The sequence below is a fragment of the Lissotriton helveticus genome, chromosome 5_1 (assembly GCF_964261635.1).
Source record: "Lissotriton helveticus chromosome 5_1, aLisHel1.1, whole genome shotgun sequence".
Classification (NCBI taxonomy): domain Eukaryota; kingdom Metazoa; phylum Chordata; class Amphibia; order Caudata; family Salamandridae; genus Lissotriton; species Lissotriton helveticus.
Window position 1 is genome coordinate 1,209,522,646 of NC_136065.1, and position 24,369 is coordinate 1,209,547,014.

The 24,369-nt window shown below is 46.2% G+C and overlaps 1 protein-coding gene across 2 annotated transcripts in view; it reads left to right on the top strand.

Annotated features, from left to right (window-relative positions):
• The window catches only part of DENND10 (DENN domain containing 10), a 109,013-nt gene that overhangs the window by 65,870 nt on the left and 18,774 nt on the right, over positions 1 to 24,369 (top strand). For both annotated transcript variants that reach the window (XM_078643911.1, XM_078643912.1), the window contains 2 exons: positions 2,283 to 2,390; positions 18,123 to 18,217. In XM_078643911.1, coding sequence (XP_078500037.1) covers positions 2,283 to 2,390; positions 18,123 to 18,217 — 203 coding nt within the window. The remainder of the gene's footprint in view (positions 1 to 2,282; positions 2,391 to 18,122; positions 18,218 to 24,369) is intronic.

Genomic DNA, 24,369 nt, shown 5'->3' on the forward strand with positions numbered 1-24,369 from the left:
ACCCACCTCAGTACAGAGCTTGGGACACAGGTTCAGCACACTTACACCATTAGATTACTTGACTGCGAGTGACTGCACTTTTTTATTTTCTAATTCTTTTTATTTTATAATTCTTTTTATTGAGGTTTTGCATTGAGAAAACAAAAATGTGCAGCATGCTACTGGAAAAGTGACCACATTCTTTTCTTGCCCAATGTACACATTCACACTGTTAGACCTTGCACCAGCTTAGTTTTCACTGGTTTTGGGACTCTGGGCACTTTACCACCTGACCAGAGATATAAGTGTATATGCTTTGTGTCTAAAATGTATTGGCATTTGGTTTCTCCATGATTGGCATATTTGATTTACTACTAAATCCCTAGTCCAGTGCACTATTGTGTACCCAGGACCTGTAACTCAAATGCTACAAGTGAGCATGCAGCACTGATTGTGCCACCCACATGAGTAGCCCTGCAAACATGTGTCTGGCCTGCCACTACAGAGCCTGTGTGCACAGTTGTAACTGTCATGTCGACCTGGCAAGGACACCTACTTGCCAGGCTCAAACCTTACCTTGTAGTACATGTAAGTCACCCCTAAAGTAGGTTCTATGTAGCTCCATGGGCAGGGTGCAGTGTATCTAAAATTGGTACATGTACTTTTGAATTTTACATGTCCTGTTAGTGAGAAACTGCTAAATTCGTTTTTCACTAAAGCTAGGCCTATCCCTCCCATAGGTTAGCATTGGAGCTGCCTTGTAGCATTTTACAAGTGTGTCTTCCAATTGGGAGATGATAGTTAATTGGAGTGTGGTGTCTCTGGACTCACAATTTAAAAACACATCTTTTAGTGAAGTTGGTTTTTAAATGGTAGGTCTGAAAATGCCTCTTTTAGAAAGTTACTAACAACGATAGGGGTTAAGCCCAAAGGACCGGTGCCAGGTGCCAGGTAGGGCTATTCAAAATACAACACGAACACCTGGCTCCGTACTAGCCTACACTCCTACTATTTATGGAGTAATGGGCAGACTATTCTTTTATCTGTCCGAATAGAATTTTTTTTAAAGTAGTCTTTAAACTGATCAAAAACATTTTGAAAAGACTGGAAAAAAAACACATATTTCTCAAATTGACACAGAAACCATCACATATAAATAACACAATTCACAGTCAAAAACCAAATTGAACATAAATCAAAATAAGAATTATTTGCAACAAGTTACAACAAACGACAAAATCACTAAATGAATACAAACATGAAACAAATACAGAAAACATTTAAAGCTTGCATCATCTGTGAAAAACACAAAAGTATTTATGACAAGTGTCCAATTTTATGGACTAAATTTGTTATTTCAGCAAAAATATCACAAAGTGTTGGAAATAATGAATTAATCTTTAATACATCCAACACTAAACGCTTTAGATTTAACTAAATGCCTCTCGAAATGCCAACGCGTTTCAAGACCCAGGCTGGACAGTACTGGGACTCTCGTCAGGGCTTCAAACAAATGATCGGAATATTCTGATTCTTGGAGTAGGAGCAGCTGCTCCAGTTCGTTGATTCTATATGTCAATGGGCTCGTTCTACCATAGCTTTAAAGCGCCACGTGCACACTTTTAACAGTGTGTAATTCTTGCACAAAGGCTGCGGAGCATGGACCGGAACTATTCAAATGGGGACTCCCAAATTATACGGGAGTTCGTCCGATATTAGACTCTGCAAAAGGCAGGCTTTTCTTCTGCTCAAATGCAAGCGTGCTCGCAGTCACTGGAAATGTTTTTTTTATCGACTTCATTAGACAAACTGGATTAACTCTCACACAGCATCTCATCTATCATGAGGGAACACAGTGTAAATGGAAGCCCCTTGCCTGTGGAAGTAGCCACCAAGATCTGTTTGGTGCAACAAATCACAATATGAATAGATGATGGCATCAATAAGATAACAAATAGCAGTACTAGTTTCAAAAGGAGTTCAGTTCTAAAGCAATGAGCACCGGCTAATATTCAATGTTTTATAACGACTAAACTCTGACAAAAGAGTAGCCACCCAATGAGGGAAAAGCTAGGCTGAAGAAAGGGAAGACACCATTCTAATAGATATGCTATCTTGAAACATACATATTTCGCAATGCCTATGCTGATAATCCTGTGCTTGTGTGCACCAACATGCAAGTGTTTGTGTGGGAGTTGCACCTTCTGTACTTTTTACAAAGCGTTTCAGCTATCAAAATACAGGAATGTCTACATTTATACCCTACATTCCACATTACAGTACATGTTGTTCCTTCTATGCAGGATACGTGGCAGGATTCACAGACTCCGATGTGAGTAATCGGCCGGATCTTTATGATGTGTACGTCAATCTTGTAGACAGTGAGATTACAGTTACGCAGACAGCAAAAGGTGAGTTTCTTGACACCGTTTCCTATTTCAGCGGGTCTCATTTTGATGGTTTGCTAAGACGCAGCCAATTGCCTCCAGTAGACACTGGGTTTTATGCATTGTTTGTTGTTTTAGACAAATAGACTTTGGGCTCTACCAGAACATGTAATCAACCTAAACGCTGCAGTGACTTCCTATATTGTTGGGATGGAGATATTTTACAGATGTGTGGCTCCTGTTCACTGAATGAATATGAACTGTGCTTGCTTTTGGCCAAAGTATTTTTTTTATACATGACTTACAGAACATCTCCTTGCTAGTTCTTTTTCCTGCCAATTTCCAGCACATCCTAAAACATGACTTTTAAGCAGACCTAATAAGGTTTCGTTTTTGCTATGCATGAATAACTAGTCCAAGGCAGCATCAATAGGTTATATCAGTCTGCTCTTGGGTTTCCAGGTGCACAGCATTGGATGCCCCGTTATTGTCAATGGGAAAGGGTCCTGTTGAAAAGGGGCTGCAAGTGGGGACTGGGAGGCCAGTCTGTGTGAACCCACAGGGGGCTTAGGTCTTAGGCACACAGGGACAACGTCGGTCCACTTGGGCTGGGGGGCTTAGTGCAGTGGGGCTTTGTCCGGCAGGATCACACTGTTAAAGGCTCTTGCTTATATTGGTCCCTGCAGAAAGAGGCTGCAGGCTAAACCCAAGAGTGAAATCTGCTCCTGATGGTCTCAGGTCCATGTTTGCAGGGTCACCTCCCTTGGACTCAGGCTGTGGAGTGTGGGTGCAGGGTTACTTTGAGATTTCAGGTCATGGTTGGTTAGGGGCTCTGGGTCTTGGAACTGGTGGAGAAAAGAAACAGGGCGGCAGGGCCACCCTCAGTGCTGGCCTGGTGGATCCTGACGTATCTCAGCAGTAGGTCTTTCTTTGTTTTGGAGTCCAGACTGGACCACTAACAAGCCTTGTTTGCTCAGCTGCCCCGATACCCAGGGTATTGGTGCTGGGCTGTTCCTGGAGGTTCTGGCGTCTCCAGACTTGGCAAGGAGACCTCCTGGAGCACAAAGACATTTCTTCTGTTGTGCTGCTTATTCAGTGGACCCGATGACCAGCAACACAGTGGACTGTCAAATGCTTTGCGGTGCCTGCAGACGCTGGGGAGCATCTCTTCTACTCCAGGGGAGATCTTTCCCTGTTGATGAGGGGCTGGGCAGACCTCCAAGGGTTTTGGGGAGGGTGTCCAGTGTTTGGTGAAGTCTGTCCCCGCTGTGAGTGAAGTGCAAGCAGCCTGGCAGGGTTTGGCGCCAGTCTTTGGAGCATGTCTTCAGTTCTCGCTCTCTTCAGTCCTTCTTCTTTCTTCCTTGGTTCCCAGTGTTCAAATCCTATTTCCCCGTGTCAGTGGGCCATCTAAATGCTCACTTTAGGGGCATTAACAGGAGTGATGTGAAGTAGCTAATGGGCTTCTTAGCCCTGGGGTCACCACACTCCCTAGATGACCACTTCCTGTGGGGAGTGGGCATTTCTCTGTCCCATAATTCCTAATTCCACCACACACAAGAGGGTGGAATTCTAATTTTCGTGTTCACTTCAGGCTGCACACCCTAGAGGTATGTCCAGCCTGACAGTGCAACAAGCCTCCAACATAGATAATTTCCTACCTGACCTGGTGACAAATGGGTCTCAGGGCAGGGAGTGGCATCCTCCAGGCCTGGAGGAAGCCAACCTTGCATATCAAAGGCAGTGTGCTATTTGAAGCACCCTGCTTTGACATGCTAATTTATTAGCCGTCCTGCTGGAGCAGGTGTAAACACCTGTCGGAGCTGGTAGGTTATGGGGTACCTCTAAGGTAGCCTCTGGGTGCATATAATAATACATCCATCACTGGAATCTGTGTGGGTTTATTAATATGAGGTATTTAATACCAAACACCATAGGTTTCAGTGAAACCATTATGTGTGAGAAAGTGCCCTCTATTTGCATGGTTGCCTACACTTTTTGCTAAACCGCTGATGTACTTTGACGACTGAGTGTGCCCTTGGTTCCTGCCTAACAGGTACCCAGTGCCTATGTTCAAAACCCAATCGGCACTCTTTGGCCACAGGTCAGTCCCTTGTAAATGGTACCACAGGTACCAAGGGCACTGTTTCCAGGGAAGGTATCTAAGGGCTGCAGCACTTATTGTGCCACCCTTAGAGGCCATGTACCTTTAAACACGCAGAGCGCCTGTGCAGGCTGCGTGTTTTGGTGCAGAACAAAGTGAAGAGTCGACATGGCACACATCCCTGTGTGCTATGCCCTGGCATATGTCAGCCACCCCTCTAGCTGGGTGCACTATACCAATGGTGAGGGTACAGTTGCATGAGCCCTGTACCCCTACAGTGTCTATGTCAATTCTTAGACATTGCAAGTGAAGTCATGCCATTAAGAGTATTTGGTGCTGGGAGTTTGTCATTATGAACTCCACAGTACCATAATGGCTTTACTGAAAACTGAGAAGTTTGGTATTAAACTTATCAGCACATTAAACCCACACTGATGCCAGTGTGGGATTTAATGAAAAATGCACTCAGAGGGCATCAAAGAGATGCCCCCTGAAAAACGACCTAACAGTAGTGCCTAGGCTGACATTTCTGGACCACTGGGTCGAGAGCCTGCTGCTTTCGGGGGTCTGAAACAATGCACATCCTGGGATGAGGTGCCAAGCCTCCTTCCCCAGGATGGACAGGGTCCACGAAGGGGAGGCCTCAAAGTCTTGCAGCCTTTGTGAGCTATGCCAGCCCTGTGCTGCTTCTAGCAACTTGCTCTCACTGGTTCATACCCCCACTTTGGGCAGGAGAATCAGCAGGAAAACAAAGTGAGGAAGGGAGGTGTGCCCACCTTTGCCAACCCCACCCCTCAGGTGGGGGAGACGAGGTGAAGCACAACTCTGTCTCCGCCATCTTATAGATGGGGGGACCCAGCCAACCAGAGTGGGCCATATGCCGCCTTCTCACTGGAGGGTGGCATAATAAGGAGTGTACCCACTAAGGAAGGGACCCATAGGTCCCAACCTTTACTTACCTGTAACACCCCTAAATTTAGTATTTAGGGGCAGCCCTGAACCTTATCTCCTCAGACAAGAACCGACCAAGAAGAAGAGAAGAAGTACAAAAGAGCCGTGCTGCAACAAAGAGGAGGACAACACCCACTGACTTGGCCCCAGCCCTACCGGCCTGTCCCCACCTCGAACCTGCTATAGCGAAATCCCGGTGTGTCCTGCAGCCAGCAACCTCAAGAACCCTGAGGACCAGCCCTGCCTTCCGCAAGAAAGACTTTGTCCCCGGTGACCACCGTATTTGCTCACCAACAGACTCAGACTCCAGCCAAAACCGTGAGTCTGCACCACTCTGCACCCGTCGCCTATGGCCAGAGTTCGAGTGGCCCAACACCACAAGGAGGTCTCCCTGGCGATCCTGAGATCTGGTGATTTCTGAGCTGACTCGAATCTCCAAGCCAAGCCTGAAGCCTCTTTCTGGAGGACCAACCCACCTCCCCCCCCCCCCCCCCCCCTTACCTCCCCCCGACTGTGACCGGAACTGGTAACAAAACCCAACGCCTAAAGATGCCCCTGGTCCAACCGATGATGTCCCAGCATCCCCAGGCATCCCATCTTACCTCTCCTACCGGTGGTCACCTCCAGAAGATCTTCGTCCCCGAGCCTGCAGTCATTGTTGCAACCGGAGAATCCCAATTGAAAACAACAGGGCACCCGACGCCAAAACAGCACCCTGCACCTAGCTGCTCCTGCACCGCTGTGGGTGTTTTTTGGGTGCTAACTCGGATCCCTCTTTGCCCTGAATGTAACACCAGAAGCTTTGCTCCAACAACCCTCTGGCTTGCTCATGAGCAGCCACCAACCGGAGACCCCCTAACCCCCGTTGGATAACATTGGGCCTCAACACTCTGCACCAGACCGCCCTAGTGCCGCTAAGGGTGCTTTGAGAGTGTATCCTTGACCCTGGGGGAAATCTGTTTCTAACCCCAGAATACCAACTCCCACAACCAAGTACTTACCTGTTAACTGATAACCACATTTTCTCCATAGGAATACATTGACTGTTCTTCCTTAAATTGTTTGAAGTGTGGAGTTGGTTTTGTATGAGAACTTGGAAAAAACAGTAAATAACTAAAAACTGCTTTACTTACCTTTTCTCTAGGAAATGTCCCAGTGTGATATCTAGGCATATCACAATGAGTAGAAAAGGTAATCCATAAAGTAATCAAAAGTAATCTAACTGTAATTTCCACTGTATTGAAAACATTTACAAACCTGTAACAAAGTCATTTTCATTCAGCTTGCTTGTATTGTTTAACCTGCCTTGAAAAGTACTATTTACACTTACCTGTACCAGGCTTGCTTGATTCTAGAAAGTAAATATAACAAAATAGTATTTTTATACAAATCAACTTTGTCTGAGTTCAGTCTTTGAGTGTGTGACATCATTTGCTGATTGAGTGTGTACAACAAATGCTTAACACTTTCTTCTGATAAAGCCTTTTCTGCTCGCCCACACTACCGCAAATGGAGAGTAAGGTGCTATCTACTTTTACCTCTGCGTACCTTTGGGGTTCCACTGGACTCTGTGCAGACTATACCTCATTTTGGTGTAGTATATACCGAGCCAGCTTCCTATATTATGTAGCTCGTTTTGACCAATGCCCAATAGTTACCTTAAGATGGCTTCCCTGTTCACTTGCAAGATCTAGTAACGACCTGGACGTTACAGAAGCATATCTGCTCATGCAGATGTGTCCTTGCGTACTATAATGTACCGTGCCTTAGGGCTCCAAGGCCAGCCGTAGGGGTGACTTAGATATAGCCCATTCAGTGTCTTTGGCATGGCACACAGGAGTGTGCCATGTCATGTTTTCAAACATGGTTTGCACCATGTCATGCAGCCTGCTATGGCAGTCCGTGTGGAATTTGTGTGTGGGTCCCTTAGGGGGGCATACGATATGCTTCAGCCCTTCAATCAATCAATCAATCATGACATTTGTATAGCGCGCTACTCGCCCGGAAGGGTCTCAAGGCGCTGGAGGAGGAGGAGGGGGGACGGACGTTACTGTGCGATCAGCCAGGTTTTGAGTTGCTTCCTGAAGAAAAGATGGTCCTGGGTCAGACGAAGGTGGATGGGGAGGGCGTTCCAGGTTTTGGCTGACAGGTAGGAGAAGGATCTTCCTCCGGCGGTGGCTCTGCGGATGCCTGGTACGGTGGCGAAGGCGAGGCTGGTTGATGGTAGCTGGCGGGTGGGCGTGTAGAAGGTCAGGCGGTCGTTGAGGTACTTGGGGCCCAGGTCGTGGAGAGCCTTGTGTGCGTGGGTGAGGAGCCTGAACGCGATCCTCTTGTTAACGGGGAGCCAGTGCAGGTCTCTCAGGTGGCCGGAGATGTGGCTGTGTCGGGGGATGTCCAGGATGAGTCGTGCGGAGGCGTTCTGGATGCGTTGGAGTCTTTTCTGTAGTTTGGCTGTTGGTCCGGCGTAGAGGGTGTTCCCATAGTCCAGTCGGCTGTTGACGAGTGCCTGGGTGACCGTCTTCCTGGTCTCGGTGAGGATCCAGCGGAAGATCTTGCGGAGCATGCGCAGGGTACTGAAGCACGATGAGGAGACGGCGTTGACTTGTCTGGTCATCGAGAGGGAGGAGTCCAGGATGAAGCCCAGGTTGCGTGCGTGGTCCGTTGGCTTGGGAGTGGAGCCCAGGGCAGGGGGCCACCAGGAATCGTCCCAGGCGGAGGGCGATGATCCCAGGATGAGGACTTCCGTTTTGTCTGAGTTCAGTTTCAGACGGCTGTTCTTCATCCATTCGGCGACGTCTTTCATCCCTTCGTGTAGGCTGGTTCTGGCAGTGGTGGGATCGTTGGTGAGGGAGAGGATCAGCTGCGTGTCGTCGGCATAGGAGATGATGTTGAGGTTGTGTTGGCGTGCGATGGTTGCGAGAGGGCTCATGTAGACGCTGAAGAGGGTTGGGCTGAGTGATGATCCTTGTGGTACGCCGCAGATGACTTCGGTGGCCTCGGATCTGAACGGGGGGAGGCGGACTCTCTGGGTTCTTCCGGCGAGGAACGAGATGATCCACTCCAGTGCCTTTTCTTGGATTCCGATGTTGCTGAGGCGCTGTACTAGGGTGCGGTGGCAGACAGTATCGAACGCTGCGGAGAGGTCCAGGAGGATGAGGGCTGCTGTTTCCCCGTTGTCGAGCAGGGATCTGATGTTATCGGTGGCTGCGATCAGGGCGGTCTCGGTGCTGTGGTTGGCTCGGAAGCCGGACTGCGAGAGGTCGAGGGATCCATTCGTCTCGAGGAAGGCGGTGAGCTGTCTGTTGACGGTCTTCTCGATGACTTTGGCAGGAAAAGGGAGTAGCGAGATGGGGCGGAAGTTCTTGAGGTCGGTGGGGTCCGCTGTTGGTTTCTTCAGGAGGGCGCTGAGCTCGGCGTGCTTCCAGCTCTCCGGGAAGGTGGCGGTGTGGAAGGAGGTGTTGATGATGTCCCGTAGATCGGGTGCGATGATGGAGTCAGCCTTGTTGAAGACGTGGTGGGGGCAAGGGTCGATAGGTGATCCGGAGTGGATGGTGTTCATCGTGCGGGTGGTGTCTTCTGTGCTGACCGGGGTCCAGTTGCAGAGGGTGGTGGTGGGGGGCGTTGGTTCAATGGTTGGTTGCATGGTTGGTGCGCCGAAGCTGTTGTGTATGTCGGCGATCTTGCGGTGGAAGAACGAGGCGAGTGAATCGCAGAGGTCTTGCGAAGGAGTGATGTCGTTGTTTCCGGCACTGGGGTTGGAGAGCTCTTTGACGATGCTGAAGAGTTCCTTGCTGTCGTGGGCGTTGTTGTCCAGTCGTTCTTAGAATGCGGTCTTCCTGGTGGTGCGGATCAGCTGGTGGTGCCTGCGGGTGGCATGCTTGAGGGCGGTCATGTTGTCTGTGATCTGGGCGTGGCGCCAGGCTTTCTCGAGGGTGCGGCAATTTTTCTTGGAGTCCTTGAGTTCGTCGGTGAACCTGGGGGTTTTCTTGCTGCCGGGTCTGTTCAGAGGGTTCTTTAGTGGTGCGAGGTCGTCGGCGCAGGCGGTCAGCCATTGTGTGAGGTTGCTGGCTGCTTCGTCGGGGTACGTGTGCTGGAGGGCGGGTTCTGGCTGAGGGAGGTGGTGAGCTGCTCGGCGGTGATCTTGCTCCAGCTTCGGCGAGGCGTCTGTTGTGGGTGGTGGAGGGTCGTGTTTCTCCTGAAGCTGAAGTGGACGCAGCTGTGATCGGTCCAGTGAAGTCCGGTGGAGTGGCTGAAGGAGATGTGCTTGCTGGCGGAGAAGACGGGGTCAAGCGTGTGGCTGGCGTAGTGGGTGGGGGTGTTCACCAGTTGCTAGAGTCCGAGGTTGGCGAGGTTGTCCAGCAGGCCGGCGGTGTTCCTGTCGTTGTTGTTCTCCAGGTGGAAGTTGAGGTCCCCTATGAGGATGTAGTCCGTGGAGGAGAGGGCGTGCGGGCTGATGAAGTCTGCGATGTCTTCGCTGAATTGTGTGCGTGGTCTAGGGGTCTGTAGATGAGGGTGCCTCTGAGGGTCGTCTTGGGGTCGGTGTGTATCTGGAAGTGGAGGTGTTCGGCGGCGGTGAAGTTGTCGTTGTAGTTAGTCGAGATGCGGATGGTGTTCCTGTGGACGATGGCGATGCGTCTGGTTGACGAAGTCTCTCCGGATGATCTTGTATCCGTCCGGGATGACGATGGCGATGTCGGGCACTGAGGAGGCGTTCATCCAGGTTTCTGTAAGGAAGGCGACGTCTGGTCATGTTGTGTTGAGCAGGTTCCAGAGTTCCACGGCGTGTCTGTGGACGGAGCGGGTGTTGAGCAGGATGCACTTGAGGTGGTTGCTGATGGTGCTCGGCCTGGTGGGTGCGGTGCCGGTCCGGTGGCAGGTGAACTTGCAGGGTTGGCAAGTGAAGGGTCCGTGGGTGCGTTTCGGGGTGGCTCGGTAGCAGGCGGGGTTCCGTCCGGTGTTGAGTGCGATGAGGGTGGCGGCGTCGTAGGTTCGTCGTGAGATCTGGCATCGTTGGGGGCCAGGGGTTCTGGCGCTGGGCGCAGTCCAGGCGCGGACGGGCGCAGACGGGCTTGCCTTTGGCGCACAATCGGCGCGCCCGCTGCGCGGCCTCCATACGCGGGGCTGAGGGAGGGAGGAGCAGCTGGGAGGCGGGAGCGGGGTGGCGAATGGGAATGGCGGGGGGGCAGGACCGCAGGGAGCAGTGGCGGGAAGTCGAGGGCGAGGCGGGAAGCGGGAGGGCACCGGAGGCAAGGGGGAATGAAGGAGACTAAAAACAGAGGGCACAAGTGGGGGGCGACGAGAATACAGGCACAAGTTAAAAACAGGCAATACAGAAAGGAAAAACAGTGGTTAGAGGCGGGGAGCGGGGAGGGCACAGAAGGCGGACGAGGAACGGCGAAATCACAGGCACAGGTAAAGCAGGCAATACAGAAAGGAAAAACAGCGGTTAGAGGCGGGGAGGGCACAGGAGGCGGACGAGGAACGGCAAAATCACAGGCGCAAGTTAAGACAGGAAATGCAGCAGGAAGCAACAGCCCAGCGCACAGCACGGGGGGGACCATGCGGTGGCTAGGGGGGCGACCTACCTTGTGACAGGGTCAAGGGTCGCCCTTAAGGACCCTCTTTAGTAGTCATGCCCTAGGTACGTGGAGTACCATTTTCTAGGAACTTACAGGGGTGCTGAAGTCCTTAGCCAATTGTGAAACAATCAGACATCAGTTAGTTTTAAGGAAGGAGCACTGTCACGGAGGTCAGGTTAACAGGCCTCCGTGCACTGTCAGTCAAAATCCACATTTAGTAGCTAAAAAGGGGCAGAAAGTGGGGGCACAGCTACAACAAAAACAGTTTCCTACACCTACAATCTTCACAATCAAATTGAAGGTCACACTTTCTTGGATTGCAATTCAACTGTTTACACCGGAGTCATGGAACATATACTGACAGTTGGTGTGTAGATCAACTTCTCCTGGGATTTCTGAATGAAGGCTTCCCGGCAGGGGCCTCTTGGATCTTTCAGCAATATTTGACATCATTGCACACCTTGTTCCCCTACAGAGATTCTTCTTGGGTCATTGGAAAAGAGTATAATTGGTTCACCCCCTTCTAATCCAGGCTGACCCACCTAACATCCCAGTGAGAGCTGTTATGAAGCGTCCTCCAAGGATGCTGTGTCTCTTCTCACCTCTTCAGAATTTACTTCATCTCAGTGTCTGCATTTATCAAGGACTTTGACTACATCTCCTCATGTGTGCTTATCAACCCCAATGGGTGTTTTAGGTAGTCCGCGTCTGGACTAAGCATAGCTAGTGCTCCTAAAAGGAGAGAAGACTGAAATTCTTATTGTGAATACCTGCCCATCACTTTAACTCCCATTCTTTTAGTTATTCACCATGTGCACTCCACTCCCTTGCAATCCATACCGTATCCTGCATGCTGTGATTCATCTATACCCCAACATGCATGCAAAGCAAACCTAATTACATACACAATTGCACTTTTCAGAGATATACCTTTATCTTTCTCTTGTTCCTGTTGCCCAACATTGAAAATAGCTTGTTGAGAGGCCACCATGTGGAATTTGCTTCCATTTTTGACTCTATTCTTAAACCAATACTTTTATCTTGTGCTCTTAGAAATGGTTCAAAGCTAGAAGCTGTGTGTCGGAATTCATTCATTCAGACTTGTTTGCCCACTAATAACTTCAAGAGTTGACCTATGTACACTTCTCTAATTCTGTGGCTCTTTACCTCAGTTGTAATCTTAGTAGAACCACCAGCAATCTAGAGTTGCAGTACAATGTAGACCGGGGATGCTTTTTTTTTTTTTACTGTAATGTACGACATTAACCCATCCAGTGGTATTCTATTAGCTAGTTCTGCTATTCCTAGTTCATGTATTTCATCAAGATTGACATTTAGATGGGATATTTTTTCTGAATCAGTTTACAATTTACTTTTTTTTATAGTTGGCAAGAACTAAGGTAAATTACATTTTTCTTTTTAGCCAGCTCCAATCAAGAGACAAAAACAAAACAATCAAAAAGTCCCTGAGTTATGTAACATAAAGTTCATACAAAACTATGAGTTCCCATTTCTATTACAGTAATAATTTGTGCACTGAATATTGCTGTAATTTCAACAAACCCAATTACATAGATAAATGAAAGAGATGTGCCTGATTTATTTAAATAAGTTAGGAACCCAACACATTGGGAAATGGCAGCATTTTCCCCTGCACCCCATGCAGCTCAGAGTAACAATTGTGGAGCTCAATAATACACATACTGGCATTTGAGTACCTTTGGTCCTTAGGTTATAAGTTGAGAAGTACCACAGGGATATGCCTGTATTCAGTTGCTAATGAATATGTATCTTCTGTTATCCAGCATCCTGATGTTTCTATCCACACAAGTCAAAGCCCTTGAAATGCTTAATTAGCATCAGCATAATCTGACTGAGTTGATACCTGTTGCAGAATTTGTCAATAAAAACTCAGTACATTTCGAATAGGCCCATGGATTTCGTATGGATTTCATTTGTGAAGGACTCCTTAGAACTTTTAGTAGTGTGACGTTTCTATAGAAATAAACATTCCTTTATCAAATATGCATGGCAAGAGAGACATACAGGTATATACTGAGCAAGACAAGACTATAATATCCCTGCCCTGAACTTCAAGTTAGAGATGTAGATCTTTTAGCAATTATTCACATTCTCTGCCTTTTAAATACATTTAAGAGATAGGAGCTGGTTCTTAAGCTAATGTTTTCAAACCCTGTAAAGGTATTAGTTATTGGCATTAAGATTTGATGAGTTGTAGAATAATTTTGACCCTGTTAAGTGTTTACTTTGCTGGACAGGATTCACACCTGGGTGAAACACTACTACATAGTAGCCTCCTTGAAGCAATGCTTGTTTTTCGTGTGCTCTATCTTGCGAGCCTAGGTTATTTTCCTTACAGTCTTGCTTCTTGTTGATTTTTTTTGTGGACAAATTATTTAAAATGATCCTCCATGGTTATAGGCCAGGTTATAGGCCCTTTGCACCAATAATTTGTTTTGTCATATAGTGAATTGCATTAGGATCAGGCAGGGTTCTTTGTATTATTAAAGTCCTGCTCCTGATGTTAATCCGATTAGGGTAACATCGAGATCTTGTGTGAATGTAGGTCAACTACATAGTTTGTGAACATAGGTTGGTTGCACTGCGATTGATTTAAAAATTGTATAGAGTATGCAAATACCTAAAGGTTTCCTAGAATTAAAACACAGCTGAATGCTGCAGAGAAGCCACTAACTTGCAAAGTCTTCAGGAGGTTATTGAATGTCAGTAAATAATCAGAAGTTCTTAGATAGAGACTTGGAGATCTCACTCTACCTGCCAAACACGAAGGGTCAGCTGGGAATTGCTGGATTTCAGTTGCTGCTGTGGAGAATAATGAATTCATTTGTGCCGTAAATCGAATGGGCCTTACCAGTGGTAAGCTTTGAATGTAATTCACATAGCCTTAAAGATGCTCTTGGGGAAGGGCAACCTGTGTAGCATTTTCAAAATAGCCAATGCAGAAGCAGAAGGCGGGGCACAAGACTCCAACCTGGCAGTATAATTCTGAAGTTGTTGAAGTTTATAGAGTAAATAAAGGGGAGAATCCGGAAGCAGCGCATTGTAGAAATCCACGCCATCAATAGGCAACATGACTCCGAGGGGTAAAAAAGGAAGAATCTTGCACCAGACCTTTAGCTGAAAGAAGATGATAGCTTATTTAGATGCGGAGCTTAGGAGAGGTCACAATCAAAGAAAATGGCAGATTTCTTACCACCGAAGCAGGCATGGGAGGGGGGCAAGGTGAGGAGGCCAAAGACTAGCCGGAAGACTTTCGGGACTGTTTTCCCCTGAGAAGATGATTATTTTAGTTTTGTCAGTATTCGGATCCAGGCAGGTCTTCCCCATCCAGTGAACCTCAGCAACCATGCATTCATGGAAGGCAATATTGTCATTCTGCATCTGGTTCTCAAAAGAGACAACAATTTTTGTGTCTTCCACATAACTCATGAATCTGCGAGAGGACAAACAAATGTTAAAAATGGTCGGGCTAAGGCAGGAACCATGAGCAACACCATGCATAGCCTTGAAATCAGTTTGATAAGGAAAGCGATGAACTGCTTTAGGAGCAGTTGGGCAAGTAGTTCTTAATCCAAAGCCAATTAGTATTATTAATGCCAACTTCTAAAAGACAGTTAATAAGAATACTATAGACAAAAATAATTAAACCAGAACAGAAGAATTGTCTTGGTCTGCCAGCATGCGCAAATCATCAAGTACTCAAAGCAGTGCAGTATCAGTTCTATGAGAAGGCCTGAAACCAGATTGGGTAGCGCCCAAGATGGAATTCAATTAGAAGAAATAGGAATTCTATTTTCTCAATGCTCTTTCCAGAAACTTGATGGGAAAGGTAACGGTGAGATCAGACTAACCTTTCTCAAAACCATAGCATCAGCAGTAGTTTTTTTTAAGTAGTTTTAGTACTAAAACCTTTTTACCAGATTGATGAACAAAAGAAGTGGCTATGGATTTATTGGCATTAAGCATGCTGACCAAATGAAATGTGGCCAGTCTTAGACTCCTAGGCAAAAATGGATCAACGAGGGATCCAGGTGATAAAGTGGCTGGATAATCCCCAATAAAGTCGCGCAATAGAGGTTCAGTTACCTGCCACAGTACGGAGTGCATCTGGGGGAGCTGTCATAAGAGATGGAGCAGATGATTCTAATGAATTTCAAATAAAGAAAGATTGCAGCAAACAAGCCAGTTGTAAAATCTCTTTGGTCACATTATGAGAGTGGACAATTTTGTCTACATAGTGTTCGGACCTCTCCATATATACATGTTTTTTGTAACAGCATAGATATGTCCTTGAATCCATTTTCTTAAAAAGGTATTACGCCTTCTCTCCAGCCTTCTAAAATGAGCTTGTCTTCCTTAAGTGTGTTGTTAGACCATGGAGGCAAATGGTAGAAGTAGCAGTCTTTTTTAAGGGCAAGTGTGATTGTTCGATTTTTTTTTTATTTAAACAAACAAAAAAAATCTTCAAGATCTACTTTCATTGTAGAAGTGGGCGAAAAAGATATAGAGCACCCACCTTCTGCAGGAGCATTACAATAACTCTTAGCAGGAAGTCTAGCCTATGAGCAGCTTAGCACGATTATTAACTCGCATACATCTCTCGGGTAGGAAACATCTTAACTAGATCATCAAACAATTAGTCCAAGCTAAGAATAGGTGTATCACCAAAAGGACTTTTGAAGCCTTGGTAAAAATAACAGCCAAGCAGGGCCTGGCATTATGCGTGGGGCCAGAAACATATTGAGTGAAATAGCCTGCCATTAAATCTCCAACAGCCAGAAAGATGAGTGGATTAACGATAAAGGAGATTAAAAATAAAATAGCAAATAGGTTTCCAAAGTTATAATTTATGGGGGGAGACCTATAACTAAGAATGGCAGTGATGGATACAGGAGAGAAAACAATGGGAAAACCTAAGTCCTCTGCACTAGAAAATCGATTAGTTGGAAAATTAGGGACACTAGTAAGCAAAACTTGAATTATTTTTTACCAGATATAAGCAAAATCAGGAGCAGAAGCTTCGGTAGTCCAGGACTCAGTAACACATAAAATGCCCTGTTGTATATTTAGTAAAAGATTGTAAACTTTGGCTGATTGTTTAATCAAAGCATAGGCATTTATTACAGCACAATGTAAATGAGTTAGTAGTGTACCAGAAGTTAACTTAAGTCGCTTCGTGTTCCCAACAGGTCGCCCTCTGCTAGAGTAGGAATAAAGGGGGCAAGCGTTAAAGCACATATAAGGATGTTGTAAATCTGATTCCTTAGTAGCATTTGTAGTAGCACAAAGAAAGCACATTGCCTGTGCAGCAGGTTTCATGTGAGTGGACATTGAGAGCTTACAATTTGGTGACAGGCTAAAGGCAACAATTGGAGCGTAAAATAGGCATCATGGATGGCGTTGGTCAGGACACAGATATGCACAGATTAGCTTTCCTTTGGGCCCCCGCTGCGTGTGCCTGCTCCATGAATACAGCCTTGTTCCAAACATGTGACCAGACTGGCCGCCACAGAATTCTATACTTCCCAAAGAGGATTAATGGCGGGTTGTTGTTGAGTACGTCTCAGCAGACTGAAGTCAAAACACTGGAAATCAAAGAACGTTAAGCACAATGTGCAAAGCCCCAGGAAAAGCCGAAATGTTGGAAACATTTTAAATAAGATGCTGAATTTGTTTTATTTTTTAGCTAAAACTTGTTCCTTTTTTTAATGTCTTTTTATTTACTAGTATACCTTGAAAGCCCCATTCTAACCCTAATTTAAAAAGCTTTGCTGAAATCTGTGCTAAATATTCCATTGAACCACTAGTTACCTAAAGCTACAAGTTGAGCATATTCATCACTATACACACACCCTTTCTCGGCTGGTTGCAATAGAGATCAACTGGATGGGGATTGTTTATGCTGGAATCTCACTAGGTTATGCAGATGAAAGTTGGAAGTACTAAACGTTCTTAGTGTTTCTGGGTATAGCGGGGATGGGTGCAATAGTCTCGAATGTTCCTGGCTCAGGCCTATAAATATATGCATGTTTCAGTTGGGATTTCACTTGGCTGTGTATTGGTTGTATTGGGGTCTTGCTCTATTCTGGGAAGAAAGACTATGTATGCACCATACAGAAGTAGAGTTATGTGGTTAGTACAAGGTTTTTATTGTAGTTATTGTTGTTCATACAAAGTCTTTGGAGTGTATTAGGTCTTTGTGCAGAAAAAGATGTGTTATTGTGTTTCAATTTAAGATTGTTGGTTTGTTGCATTACGCTGCTATTCAGACCAGAGTTAATTTGAATCCATGCAGATGGAATTCAAATACGTTGTTCTGGAGTCCTGCTTAGCAGTGTGGCAGTTCCATTGGTTTTCACAAATAAAGCATGGGTTTAATATATTGGAATCTGAGGGTGGCAAATTTGTTTATAATAGAATATCACTCAGTTGTATGTAATTTCCCACTGGAGTACAGGCAAGGCCGGGTCTCATGTAGCTGTACATTGATTGCTTTGCAATATCTTGCAATGATAGATTAGGTACTTTAGCAACCACTCACAACTGGGTTTGTGTATATGTGATTCCCATCCATAGGTATATTGATTGCACCAGCATATCACGCTGTACAGTAGCTGCAACGTTTTCCAGCTGGGGATTAGGTGGAATAACTTGGGATATTTTGTAGATTCAGGTTGTGTAGGGATATTACTCACCTACAGATTACTTGGATTTGGTCTCAGTTCAGGCCTGGGTGGCATATATTGGGGTACCATAGTTGTTGGTTTGAGGATATAACTTGTCTCTAGAGTACTAGACTTTGTGTGGGTGTTTTCGAAAGGCATGCATTCCTAGGTTGTTTGTATTAGGATATCACTTAGTTTTAGATTAGTCAAATTAATTTCACACTCAGTGCTGGCTTACATTTATTGAGCTCAGGAGATGTATGTTGGGTAATTATGCTGTCATGCTATAGGTGAGCTGCATTGGGTGGCCTTGTTGCAACAGTACCTGTTTTAGAATTATGGTGCAGGGACTGTATTGTTTTCTAATCTTGTTTGTGAATCTCATGATAATGTGTGTGATATTTTATCCTATCTTCAGAAGCCCTTACTCTTGGCAAACTGCACAAAGACATTGGCCAACTGATTGTACAATCTGCAGAAGATCCAGAGAAATCCGAAAACCAAGTCATCAAGGTGAGTGAGCAGTCTCATTTATGAAGTCCCACATAACAAAATGCTGGTCCTTTGAGGACTGCTATATTTTATGTTATGTTAAAAAATACTTGTAAAGCGTGCTTCCACCAAACGGTTTCTTTGTGCTAGGGAACAGTAGGGAATCCAAACCAAGCCGAACACTTATAAGGAGAGGGTAAAGTCTAGTAGACTTGCCTGAACAGCAGCGTCTTAAGTTGTTTTCTAAATTTGAAATAATCATTCTGAAGGCGTACTGTTAGAGGCAGGAAGTTAAAATCTTTCCAGCACAATCTTCTGGTGTTTTTTGGGGGAGGTTGGGTGGGTGGGGGTGGAGGCTTCTGTGACTTTTCCACTAAATGAAAGTTGATTTGCCAGGGCTAGGCCCTTAACATTCTGTCCCTACCTCTGGACCATTCTCCTTCTACCAGAACGTACTCTTCGGCTCTCTCCTCTATTCTGGAGGCAGAGGTCCTTGCCCTGCTGAACATAGAGGCCATAGTGGTGGTGCCTTTGGAAGAAAGGGGCAATCTGAAAGAAACAGGTTAGTGTTAGATTCCCTACCTTAGAATATCCCCAGGCGTCAGACTGGATCCGAGAAGTTTTCGTCAGCAGTACCCTTGCGCGTCGGTAGGCGTCGTCTGCGGCTCTGCGTCCGTCGTCGTGATCGCCGGGATGACGTCGTCTGAGTACTTAGACGCCGCCGTCGCGCGCTGACGTCAGTTCTTCTTTTTTCCGCGCCAGCTAGCACAGATCCAGGAAGAGCAGTACTCTTAGTAATTCTTTTACTATCTTTTTGATCTATTTGGATCTCTTTTTCGAGTCGACTTCAACTCCTGGTGCCATAGGGATGCCTGGCTTCAAGCCGTGCGAGGCCTGTCATCCCCTGATGTCGACCGACCCCCACCATCAGTGTCATAACTGCCTCAAGGCCGACCACGACGACAAGTCGTGCCCCGACTGCCGGGCCTTGACTTCGAAAGCTAGGCGCAGCTCAAGGTCCCGGTTGAGGAGGAGGTAGAGGGACCGGTCGCGGAGCCGCAGTCGTCGCTCGTCGAGTCATCGCCAGCACTCGTCAGGCTCCAAGTCCTCTGGTAAGTCGAGGCACTCCAAGAAGTCGCGAAGAGGCGACATCGCTCTTCAGACTCATGAGAGCCATTCAGAAAAGGGACCCAAAGTATCCTGTTGCATTACACATTGCAGAATGCCAACCTATGGAGGATGATGCCAAAGTACGTTTCTATGGTATAGATGTCATTCCACCGAATATCAGAGGTGGAAATCGCGAACTTACCTTAAGACGAAAAGAAGCAATGTGGATAATGCGTTTGCATTGCATTGAACATGGGCTTACTTATGACCCGGAGCTTCAGTTTTTCCTAGGTGATTGAAGTTCCTAGCAACGCATTAACAGGGGTGCGCATAATAGGGTTACTCTCACGGTTAGATAAACTGAAATGCAAACCATTATGTCTTTAACAACCGCAACTCATTATTCGAGATACCTGCTGTTTGATGTTGACTTTTCTAAAAATTGCGGAATTGATTCTGGATGAAATACACTGTATGTTTTTTATGATATGCCAATTCTGTTTAGGAATGTCACAATAACCTGGTGTTACTCTTAAGCATACACACAATGGACCAAAATACACTGTGTAGAGCGTAAAATATTGGTTACGGACTGTAATCTTGATATGTTTTGTCTAAACTCTCGAAGTCACTTATATTTGTGTATTTCTTGACACATTGGGTGAAGCCAAATTGTATTATCTGACTTATGATGAAGTTATCAGCCGTGCGAATATTCCCTAAACAATCGTACACACCGGAGTACTATTACAATGTTTCTCTGGAAAGTGTATTAGTCATAGAGATAAGGCTAAAATTGATTGAGCACCATCTATATACCGTGCACGTGGAAATTTACCAAAGGCACCCGTGATACTCTGTCCATAGTAATTTTCTAGTCTAAGAATGGCCACTCACATAGTTCCGGTTCACGCTCTAGTCTCTCGAAATGAAACTATATAATCCCCTTCCGGTCACGTGTCCGTATCTGGAAAACGGCGACCGGGAACCACAGGAGGAGGGATACCGCGCTTATAGTAAGTAGCTTTCCGGTCCAAAGACGGAATGACATAGTTACTATTTATCTGCCAAACAATACGTTCGGGATTGTCTTACACACCGTTCTTTTCGGCTTTTGCACCTACAGATTCTTCCGGTTGCAAGTAGCACCCACGAGAGCCGGAACCTGTTTATGTATCCCCTCCCGGTCTGAAGCTTGATGTGTACACTCATCGAGGTATTCTATTTGAATATTTAAAACTTCCCATTTCTAATTGTCGGAGACAATTCATATACTACTAAAGTTATGTTAGACGATACAATAGAAATACTCCTGTCTGTTTTTATTTTAGCATGACTACCATTGTACTTTCCAACTATTGAAGAGAAAACAAATTTGGTGATACGATCACCACGTTGAAACTTACACAATCCCACTTCGTGCACTACTCCTAATTACGGTGAGTGACGAATATTAGTTGCTAGAAACACTAGAATTCCGATAGGGGGACATTTTAAGTGAACCAAACGCTGAGAGATGGTCTCGGATACTGAGATTCCTTATTTTGCTTTCACATCTGAACTAGGAGGGCACTACTACTCCTGGATCTTCCCCAGAGGTCAGAAGCACTTTTTCTTTTCCTCTCCTACGACATCTGTATTGAAGAGAACATATAAGATTATCCAACTGTCCACGGTGAGAAGATAATTTTTAGTAGTTACAGATCTGTCCGCCTAAATTATGCCAGACGCATTGATCAGATTCCAATAGATCAATAAGGGTTGAACACAAAATGGTGTTTTCCCTTGTTCATTTCCTTTTTCATAGTCACCCCTCTTATGTAACCTTTGCCCTCTTATTTCCTCTTCTCTACCGCAGCAATCTGACTACCTAGACACATCACGCCAGACCTATAGGACACTAGGTCGTGTCTTAAGGTATGCGAGATACAGAATGTGCCAACAACTTATTTATTATTGTAGGCTAATACGGGGTCTGCATGCACTAGATCCACAAATCTTGTCACAACAATGACTATTGAAGTGCATGTCACGCCGCCACATTAGGCCTTCTGTGGTGTTCTCCTTTCTTCGTTCTTGCTATTTGGGTAGCTATTTCCTCTACCCGTGCAAACTCACAATTTTTGATTAGTAAATTAATGTTCTGTGACCAATAAGATTGAAATGGAGAATTTGATATGCATTGAATTAAGCTTTACTAGACAACATGTCTTCCTTTCTCCACATTGTCACTTTTGTCACAGATTCCGACAAGCCAAAATGATGAATTAAGGGACCTTTTACTCTGTCCCTTTTGTCTAACACTCTAATCACCATTCATACCCACTTTGCACCTTGTATAGCATACCACTAGAAATGTTTTTAATATGTGATATCTATTTCACAATAGAAGTAGTGTTCCATGTCTATACCATTTGTATTTTTTTTCCCAGCCCTGAGGAGTCGCAGTGATTTGTTCCCACGCGACGAAACGCGCGTCGGCTGGTTGTGGAACCAATAAATCTACATCTAATTTACAAAGAAGTCGAACAAGATTGCAATTGTCTTAATTGGGCTCTTGATTGAGAATTCTATTGCTGGATAAATTGTTTGAATACCTTGAATGTTGTGTGCGAGGGCATTGCAGTTTCTCATTGTCTTGTAGGTTAGGTGACTAACCCACAATTGAACGGTTAAGGGGTCTAATCCGCTCGCCCTTCCGCACTGCACCCTAAACTTATCATCCTACAACCGAACGTACACACTAGGCAGTGCGCCCATTCTTGCTGAAACACTAAAAAACCCCAACTGTTGTGTTATATCATTGTGGCTCCGGACTGGGCACGAAGATACTGGTATCCTGAGCTACTCAGCATGTCAGTCGATCCCCCGATTCGTCTGCATCTTCAGGAGGACCTTCTGTCGCAGCAGCAGGGGACGGTCCTCCACCTGTCCAGTCTCCACCTACATGCGTGGAGATTGAGCGGCGACAGTTGAGGCCATTTGACTTGCCTCCTGAAGTCTGTAATGTGATTCTGGCAGCCAGGCGTCCCTCCACAAAATCGATATAAGCCTGCAGGTTGAACAAATTTGTGGCATGGTGCACAGCAAAGGCTGTGGATCCACTCTCTGCCCCCCATTCAGAGGTTCTCCTCTTTCTTCTTTCCCTTGCCCAGCAGGGCTCTGCTCTGGGCACTATCAAAGGCTACCTCTTGCCATATCAGCCTTCTTGAGGCTTCCTGATCAGCCTTCTCTTTTGAAGTCCCCTGTTGTAAATAGATTCTTGAAAGGCATCATACACGTTTACTCCTGTTCCCTTTGTAATGCCTCAGTGCGACTTGAACCTTGTACTGACTTATCTGATGTGCGCTCCCTTTGAGCCACTTCATAACTGTCCTCTACGTCTTCTGACTCTTAAAACTGCATTTCTGGTTGCCATCACCTCTGCCAGGAGAGTGAGTGTGCTCCAGGCTCTATCTTCTAAACCTCCTTTCCTCTCTGTCCATCCGGACAAGGTTGTTTTGAGGACTCATCCTTCTTTCCTGCCCAAAGTGGTTACAGCCTTTCATCATCGGACAGTCCATCACCTTGCCCACCTTCTTTCGCCTCTGCATCCCTCGAAAGAGGAAGAGAGGCTCCACCGTCTGGACCCAAAACGTGTGCTCTCCTTCTATCCAGACCGCACACGGCAGTTACGGGTGGACGACCAGCTCTTTGTTGGTTATGTGGGCGCTGAGAAGGGACGGGCGGTGCACAAGCGGACCATCTCTCGGTGGGTCGTCTTGTGCATCAAGGTTTGCTATTCCTTGGCAAAAAAAGAGCCTCCTGTGGGGCTGCGCGCCCATTCCACTCTGGCCACGGCGGCTACTACTGCCCTGGGTCGGGGAGTCCCCTTGCAGGACATCTGTCTGGCAGCTACATGGGCCTCACTGCACACGTTTGCTAGGCACTACTGCCTGGACAGCCAAGTCCGGAGAGATGGCTTTTTCGGCCGTTCCGTTCTCCCGGACTTTCTAGTGTGATCTTGGTTCGCAGACCCACCACCGGGGTTGGTATTGCTGGGGTATCTATTCTAAGGTAAGGAATCTAACACTAACCTGTTTCTTTCAGATGCACAAGTTACTTACCTTCGGTAACAATATATCTGTAAGAAACAGTAGTTAGTGTTAGATTCCTTACCGCCCCACCCATCCTCCCCGTTCTGCGAACCGATATCTAGGGTTAAGGTATCTCCCTTTGAGGGCCCTAGTTTCATGGCACTAGTGTCGGTTTCTATCATGGCTCTGCGTTCCTGGTGCGGAAAGCTATGTATAGAACTGACGTCAGCGTGCGAGGGCTGCGTCTAAGTACTCAGACGACATCATCCCGGCGATCACGATGCCGGACGCGGAGCCGCAGACGACGCCTACCGACTCGCAAGGGTACTGCTGATGAAAACTTTCCGGATCCTGCCTGATGCCTGGGGATATTCTAAGGTAAGGAATCTAACACTAACTACTGTTTCTTACAGATATATCGTTACCGAAGGTAAGTAACTTGTGCTTCAAGTTTACTCCCTTTACTTCTTGGTCCCAAGGAAAATCTGAGGTCTGAGACCCATCCTGGCTCTGTGCCTTCTATTCAGCAGGGCAAATTCGAGATGCTGTCTCTGAGCCTGGGTATGCTAGCCCTGAACACAGGGAATTGGTTTGTGCACCTGGACCTCTCAGATGCCAGCTTTCATCTTCCAATTCCCTCTTATCACAGGTGTTAGATAAGATACATCAAGGGGTTCCCAGCACCATCATTTTGTGGTCTAGCTGCTCTGGATAATTATTGTGCCTCATGTTTTTCACTGATTTTCTGGCAGTTGTGGTGGCTTCTCCAAGATGACCATAAGTCCTTTTATTTCCATACTTGGACGACTGACTGGTGAAGGCAGAGGCACCATTGCTAGTTGAGGAATATCTTTTTTCCCCCACAATGAGACTTCTCCATAACTTGGGCTTTCCCATAAACGCCCACAAATCCAACCTCACTCTAAAGGAGAGGATCATGTTTTTTTCGTAAATGATTCCAACATTTGTGACACAAACATTTCTCCC